Consider the following 8,577-nt stretch of genomic DNA (forward strand, 5'->3'; position numbering starts at 1 on the left):
TATTCTCTTCAAATGCTCGACCCACCAGCTTCTTAGAGCTTGTAGGTAATGGAACTCCTCTAGTCTCACTTGTGTTGTATTTAAGGCTTATGGAAGATCTAGCTCCTGCGCCAGGCTGCACTAATCTTCCACTATTCTCCACACCCTCCTCCTCCACTGGTTCTGTCCTCACTCTAACCATGTTCTGCACATCATACTTAATGACATCATCGTTTACTGATGGAGCAAATAGTTGATCATAATATCTTCCATGATCAAGACACAAAGGATCTGGTGGATGGGATGAATCTCCTCGAGGCTCATCAGCTTGATTAATTGATGTTGCTAGGAAGGAAGCCATAACTTTGCCTAGCAAAGATTATATGACAAGATATATGACAAGATACAACAAAAGAATCAGGAGCTAATTGCTGACTAAGTTAACGTGTGGACTCACCCTATTGTTGAAACTTTGAAAAAGATGACCTGAAAATGTAAGAGCCTGAAGCTTAGCTTCAAGATCTGTAAGCACTACGGTAGGAATGATGCCTCGCACTCCTCCCCTCAATAGCATTTGGGAGTACGTTCAAAAAGCATTTAAAAAAAAAAATTAATTTTTTTTAAATTAATATATTTTTAATATTTTTAAATTATTTTAATATATTAATCTTAAAAATATTTTTTAAAAATAAAAAAATATTGTTAATATATTTTGTGAGTGAAAAATATTTTTAAATCAATGTCAAAAATTGTAGCGAAGTATTGATGGTCATTATCTGATCCACTCCAGCTTCCATTCCCTAAAAATTTAACGAAGAACAGCATTAGCAATAAAAATAGTGCTTTAAGGGTACTGAAACAACCGTTTTATATATAACTTGAGAAATTCTAGTTATGAATACCTACTTAGTTCACACCTTGACCTTGAGATATCAGGCAGCAACACAAGTTCAATCGCTCCTAGCTAGGTTCAAAAACTGCTTTTCCTGGTTAGCATTTCCATAATGATTCCTGAGCAGTAAGCATCCTATTCGTTCTAGTCTTACAACTAGTTTCGTCGAGCTTTGTTATGGGTTTGGATTTGAGGTGTTAGTAGTTTAAAGAGAAAGTATAAATAAATAAGGGTATTGTAGTAATTAAATAAATATAATAAATATATATATAAAAAAAGGATCTGAAAAATTGAAGTAGCAAATCGTGAGAGAGAAGGGAAAAAGAAAAAAAAAAAGAAAAATTAGAAGGGAAATAAAAAAGAGTTGAAGAAATAAATTTAAAGGTAAATTTAGGTTGTTAAATGTATAAATGTGTATTATTGAGCTTTTAATTTTGGTTTTGATTTAATTTTGGTTTTGATAAATGTTAGGGTTTTGAAAATTTGTGTTTTGAGTTTAATTGATGAATTAAATTGAATGTTATAAGGTTGATTGTCGTGTGTAATGAATTGTTAAGTTGAATTTAAGATATTGTAGATAAAAATGATGATTTTGAGTTATTATTTTGTTTAAATGGTGAAATTATGTTAGAAATCAGGGGATAACATAGGTAATATGTGAAAATTTTGGGTTTGAGGTTGAAGATGATGAAAATTCAATTTGGTCTCTCAATTTGTGAAAATTATGGTTTAGTCCCCAAACTTTCAAAAATTACAGATTGATCCCTAGAATATATTTCGAGATTCTGAACCGAAGAAATATAAATTATGGGCATAATTACTTTATAGTTATAAATTTTGAACACTTTCAATTTGGTCCTTCAATTTGATAAAAAATATCATTTGACCCTAAAAATTTGGTAAGATTCCAGAATGGTCCCTAGAGCATAATGAGATATTCTTGATATAATTAAGGATTAATTATGCTCAGAATTTCAGTATATTCATGGATTTATGAAAAATTTTAGTTTTGTCCTCATTTCATAAAAAATTATAATTTGACCCTAAAAATTTGAAAAATTTTCAAAATGGTCCCTGCAGCATAATTAGAGGTTCTGGACAGAAATGAGGATGAATTATGAACATAATTTCTCTATATTCATAAATTTATGATATATTTAGTTTAGTCCTCCAATTAGACAAAAATTACAATTTGCCCTAAAAATATGATAAATTTCGTATTAGTTCCTATCTATGATATTAGCTCTTGCATATTGGTTTGATGAATAATTTAGGGTTATTTAGTGAATTATTATCAATTTTATTATTTTTTTTATTATAGATAAGATTTCAGGAAAACCATTAATTTTTGAGTTTTTAGAAAAATAACTAGTTTAGTCTAAAAACATATAGAGTTATGGAATAGACTTTTAGTTAAGTGTATTAAATAGGTTATATGTTCTTTTGAGTTATTCTTGAATATATCTTCTTTGTATTGAGATAATTATGATATTCTACTAGCAGGATGTCAGTAGGATTTTCTTCGGCCTTTACTTTTGATTTTTATTTGCTTTCGAGTTAAGTGAGTGGATAATTTTTCATATGCATGAAAAATATTATAAATATTTAATTTTTTATTATGAATTGGATCATGCTTCTTGATAATATATATATATAAAACCTTGAAAGAGAAACTTATCTATGTGCTGGTCATGGATCCGAGAATCGGATCGTAACATGCTAGCAACGTTCTTATGAGCATAATGTTTTATATAAAAAAAAAAACAATGCGTAAATGGTTATTTTAAGGCATAATCTTGCAAAGTGAGTGCTTTTTTGCCTCTATGACATGGATATGGCTTAGAAATTATAGAGAATCTGTGAGTTCCAGTTGGGTATATATCTTGGTGTGCCTCTCATTAGTGAAACAGCTAAATGCTGTTTATTGCACACTGCTAATTGGGAAATACAACACCATTTCACAGCAGTGGAATTCCACAACCTTGAAACGAAACCAATCATTTACAGTGATGTAATTTTGTTTCCAGCAAAAAGCAACACTCAACATCATTTTTCTGAAGGGTTGAAGACAACAACTGACGCTGTGAAATGGAATAAGTTGATGAGTGGCCACAAATATTCATAGAAAGAAATGGAATATTCCCCCGTATACCCACACCACAAATATTCCAGGCTGTAATAATCATAGAAAGAAATACAAAACCTTGAAAAACATCAGAGCACGTCAAGTTACTGAGTGGCCCTCCATTCCTCTCTTTCCCTATCAATCTGTTCTTGCAGGTCATTTGTGTATGTCCCAAGTTCATGTTTGTTCCCAACACTTAATTCCCCACTAGAATCATATTACTGATTTCCTCAGAATCAGCCAGTCTCTCTTGTGCTGCGTGATCATAATTGACAAGGAGTCCGTGGTTAAATCTTTCAATAGCTGAGGTCATTGAGTCTTCTGAAGCAACATCAACTGACCCGTGAAGGCTTCCACCATTAACAAATCTTTTCATTTCTCTCCTTCCACGGCAAACAGTCATGGTTCGGCTGTGTCTTGTTATTGGGGGCCTGCTCTGTTTCCCTTTTAACACCAACATTACTGCTGCTGAACTCATAGAAAGGCTTGGGCTGAGTAGCTTAGTTGGAATATTTGGAAGGAAGTCCGTCAGAGTTAGGTGGCCCAAATGTACAAGGTCCAGCCCACCCTTTTCAAAAGGGTGAGATGTTGAACATTGGGCTTGTAACGGTGAGTCCAGATTCACAGTTATTAAGACCAACCCTGCTTGAATGGACAGAAGTGACTCAGGGACAATAACGTCTTTAAAGACGTAGGCAGGTGAAGCTACAATAGAGTCAGCCGCAATTTCAGGGTTCAAATCTTGATTTCTTCCGCCAAAATGATTTCGTCTCACCATTCACCAAAACCTCTTTTTTTTTTTCATTTAAAAAATATTTTTAAAACATTTGAATTTTTTTAATTAATATTTTTTTAATTTTTATATATTTTTATCAAAAAATAATTTTTTAAAATTAAAAATATATTATTTTAATAAATTAAAATAAAAATTACTTTAAAAAATAACTATTATTATCCATTCAAATAAATACTAATTTTGTTTTTTAAAAAAAATTGTTTTGGCTGACCGCTAAACATAATCCTGTCTTTTCCACCAGCACATCAATCATCAATGGAGGTGCTTCCCCGAATGAACTCGCTCTTAGCATACAACTCTGTTCGAAACCAGTGTGAAAAGAGATTGGCACGGTTTTTTTTTTTAAATTAAATTTTTATTTTTATATTTTTAAATTATTTTATGTATTAACATCAAAAATAATTTTGAAAAAAATATTTTAATATTGTTTTTAAAAAATATTTTAAAATTAACCGCTTTCATCCTGTCAAAAATTTTAAAAAATTCCCTCAACTGCCACGTTGTCTCCCGCCATTCAACAACCACTCCCGCTTAATATCGTAACACATTGCTCGTAAGCTGTGCCCCTCTAACGGGGCAACCATATTGATAACAAAAGCATCTAATAACGAAAGCACCAATTATATTATAATTGAGCAAAAATCTCAGGTCGTAACACGCGCGTACGCCTCTGTCGTTCAGCTTTATCTCATTGCTCACCAAGCCGCTGCCCTTAAATTATAAGTGAGGGCTGCAATACAATAATTAATTATTATTGAGCTGACCCAAAAAATACAATGGTAGTTAGCCGCTGTGAAAATCATTAAAAAATAAAAGTAGATGAAAGTGCCTGGCTGGTTTTGAACTTTTTGGAGGTAATCCAACCATTTATGAAGGCTTATCCGAAGAACGACTAGACGATGGATTCTTTAATGATTATCTCTTTGAGCAGACATTGACAAGGGGAAAATATATAATAATTAATTATTAGTGATCTCAATCCGCTTAGCACATTTAGCCGACATTTTCATTGGGCGACCGTACAATAATTAACATGTTCTCTAGGTATTAATGAATCTTTGACCTTTAATTAACATGCATTAATTACTTCTTTTTTAATGAATTTGATGTATTTATGATCCAATCTCACTTTCAATTTATCAAACTGGAGTATGATTAAGAACTTGTTATGAGTTTTGGATATAGCAAGTAGCATTTGATTGTTGTTTGAAAAAAAAAAAAACAGTTGAAGTACTATCGGCATTTCTTGTTTTTGATGCAGTCTGCCAGAAAAAAAACTGAAAGTTTTTAGTAATCAGATCATGTTATACAAATATTTTAGTATATAATTTAATGCATTAGTAAAGTTAAATCTAAAAGGAGATTTACTGGTGATAAACCATCTACTTTGTCTACCAACGGGTATAAATCATGTTATTTAAAAATTTTAATTTTTTTATTAAAAGTTAATTTTTTTTTATGAATTTTAAATTTTTTTAATGTGTTAATTTTAAAAATAATTTTTTTTAAAATAAAAAAAATATTATTTTAATATATTTTAATATAAAAATCATTTTAAAAAACAATCATAATAATACTTCAAAACAGATACTTTTCTATCCAAATTCTCTACTCTAATTTTTCTAAAACAATTTCTGAGGCTCAATTTTATAGAATATAGAACTTAAGACCGCTTCACCAGGCTAGACAATTTGCTAAATATTATCATTGATTGTGTTTGTTTCCATAATCAAACACATTTTCTTCCTCGAGTCTCGGTCTTTTATATCCTTGGAGAACAACTGAACACTAACTATAAATCATGAGTCGGAACCCAAACTCTATTTTCAATTATTCAACTAGCTGAAAATAAAATTTTCAAAATATTTTTATTAAGAAAAAAATATATATCTCTACGTAAAATAACACGTAGCAGCGACTAACCAACCAGGAAAAAACAAAATAGTACGTGGATGAGACAAATGAGAAAATGTTATATGATCGGACAAAATTTAAGCAGATGAGATTTCTTGTTTTTTTCTTTGATGTCACTGGAACTTTTTTATTTAATCTGATGACGTTTGACATTAATGGCAACCTAAGTTTCAATATATTTTAAGAATAGTACAGTAATGTTCTAAGCATATTCAAGAAAAACATAAAAAAAAATAAAAAAATACAATGCTATTGTTGCTAAGCTACCATACGCAGCCTCAGTAGTGCTATAAAAAGGGAGCAAAGGAGATGCTCAAGTTGTAGCGAAGCAGAAATAGTCACACTGTCTTAAAAAGTTGTATTTCAGTTTTCATAAGATGGTTGAGCACTTCATTAACCCTATACTAGAGTTGTAATCATATAGATTAGACTCTGTAATTGTCAAAGCTAATTTTGTTCTTGATTAAATAATTAGGGAATGGAAGTTCGAGTGGATCAGGTCCTGATGTTCAAGGCTTTACAACAATCCTCAGCATTGACGGGGGAGGAGTGAGAGGAATCGTTCCTAGCGTAGTTCTTACTGCTCTAGAAGCTAAGCTTCAGGTTCTTGAATCTATCAAAAACTCTAGTGTTACCCTCATGTTACTTTTAATAACATCGATCAGAGAAGCCTTATACTAATTGCTATTTTTGCTGTATGTATATATAGAAGTTGGATGTGGATAACAAGGATGCGAAGATTGCAGATTATTTTGACTTTGTTGCTGGGACAAGCACAGGAGGTCTTATGACTGCCATGCTCACTACTCCGAATGCTGAAAAACGACCAACTTTTGCAGCAAAAGATGTTGTCCAATTTTATCTGCACAAGAGTCAACTCATATTTCCTCAAATCACCGAACAAGATGAAGACGATTATATATAGCGTGATCTCATGCATCCTCTATTGTGAATAAAACTGCAGGCAAAACGTGATAAATCAACTGATGCTGGAATAGCAGACGTTTGTATTGGCACGTCTGCAGCGCCATATTACTTCCCTCCACATAATTTTAAAACAACCGTTGATTTCAACTTAGCTGATGGCGGTCTTGCAGCCAACAATCCTGTGAGTTAAGGGTTGCTATATGTTGCAATATAGGTGTTGTTAACGTTGTTAAGTGGGTCTCAAACTCTCTGGAACACTTGGGTTGAGTTTTGTGTACTTGCTTAACAGTCAGAATGCTCTCTTTAAGTTAATGTTATAAATTTTATCAGTCATTGCTAGCCGTGTGTGAGGTGATGAAAGAACAAAAGATGGATGGTCGTGAGCTTCTTATTCTTTCACTTGGAACTGGAGCAGCTGACCAGAGTGACAGGTATGTGGTTGGAGATCCCAGCAAATGGGGCCTCTTAAGATGGCTTTGGTATAGCGAGAACAACGGCAGCCCCTTGATTGATATCTTGACAACTGCACCAGATGAGATGATTTCGACGTATATATCCACAATCTTTAAATATTGTGGCTGGGAAGATAACTATTATCGTCTTCAGGTATGAGTGACTCACAGTTGAAATATTTTCCAACTATATATATATATATATATAGCTGTGTAGAAATTAAGGAAAACATTTCCAAAGATTTACCTCAGTACTTATTTAAAATGGAGTTTCAGTCATGGTCTTTATCATGCACTTGTATTTCATGCTCAATTGATGTGCTGCACTTTGATAATTAACACAATTTTCAGGCTGAGATGAAACTCTCTGAGGCCAAGATGGACGATGCAAGCCAAGAAAATCTGAACAATCTTGTGAAGATTGGTGAAGATCTTGCCGCAAAGCACGATGCCGAACTTGAAGCGTGAGAACTTGATTAAATGATAAATTTGTGTTACTTTTTTTCTTTGGTGGTTTTGCACCAAGATTAATAGCCTTGAGCATTATGTGGGTCTAATTTTACAATCTTCGCATTGATTTTTTGCAGCCTTGCGCAAAAATTGATTAAGAACAGGGATGCTCGCTTGGCCAGAAATATTTCTGGTTGATACATTCTGCAGTATACAAGTGTTTCTCCTCTGAAGCACTATGATATCTACTATTTTATATGATCTTTTTTATTTGAAAAATAAATAGAGGCCTGCTATAATGTTAGTGCTGGAGTCAACATGATGTCGAGGCCGGCATCGTTGCAAAACCAAAGCCATGTTCTGTGTTCTAAATTCAGGCTTCTTTTGTGAGTTTGTGTGGAGTGATGAGTTTGAAATTAAGACAGCTCGACGACTTTGTGTAAGAAAAATAATGTATTTTTTTTCTTGAGTTTACCATAAAACGAAAGAAAAAGGATCTCCATGGTCGTGTAGTGTAAAAGTTCATGTGTTTTGAATAAAAGGTGATGAAGTTCTGTTTGGGTGTCTAAGACATGGCACTATTGTTAGGCTATTAAAGCAATCAAATACATATTAATTTATATAATTCGATAACTTGTCTATTTTATGGAGTTACTAATTTATATTAATCAAGTTTAGAAGCAATACAAACAACAAAACAAGGAGGAGAAGAAAATTCTTCTCTACTCAACTCAACTCTCTTTCTCTAGCTCTCTTTATGTTTCTCTCTCGTTCTTCTTACTTAGTTCTTAATGACATCCTCTATTTATAGCTGAAATGGGAGACAATCCTCTCTATTTAGTCAATTATGGTAGCTACCATTTTTCAATGTTAGGTAACCATTCTTGACTTTTACCATACAGCTACATGGCTGCAACAACCATTTTTATGTCCATTCATAACAATCTCCCACTTGGACACAAATGACGCTAGATTTGTTTTTTAATTTTTGAAACCAACTGAAGCTTTGCACAGCTTCAGTTTATCAAGAGTAACTCCTTTG

The 8,577-nt window shown here is 32.5% G+C and overlaps 1 protein-coding gene across 1 annotated transcript; it reads left to right on the plus strand.

Annotated features, from left to right (window-relative positions):
- Nucleotides 1–6,059: 6,059 nt before the first annotated feature.
- On the plus strand, nucleotides 6,060–8,101 carry LOC105133906 (patatin-04/09-like). Its single transcript, XM_011038070.1, has 7 exons — nucleotides 6,060–6,087; nucleotides 6,182–6,309; nucleotides 6,416–6,586; nucleotides 6,671–6,814; nucleotides 6,964–7,239; nucleotides 7,437–7,549; nucleotides 7,673–8,101. Exons 1-7 carry the CDS (start codon nucleotides 6,084–6,086, stop codon nucleotides 7,731–7,733), a joined length of 897 nt encoding a protein of 298 aa, XP_011036372.1. The 5' UTR covers nucleotides 6,060–6,083; the 3' UTR covers nucleotides 7,734–8,101.
- Nucleotides 8,102–8,577: the final 476 nt, after the last annotated feature.

This window comes from Populus euphratica, unplaced genomic scaffold, assembly GCF_000495115.2.
Source record: "Populus euphratica unplaced genomic scaffold, PopEup_1.0 scaffold54.1, whole genome shotgun sequence".
Lineage (NCBI taxonomy): Eukaryota > Viridiplantae > Streptophyta > Magnoliopsida > Malpighiales > Salicaceae > Populus > Populus euphratica.

Coding starts and splice junctions, on each gene's coding strand:
- LOC105133906 (XM_011038070.1), top strand. Junction 6,310..6,415: donor CTCTAGAAGCTAAGCTTCAG/GTTCTTGAATCT, acceptor ATGTATATATAG/AAGTTGGATGTGGATAACAA. Junction 6,587..6,670: donor ATCTGCACAAGAGTCAACTC/ATATTTCCTCAA, acceptor ATAAAACTGCAG/GCAAAACGTGATAAATCAAC.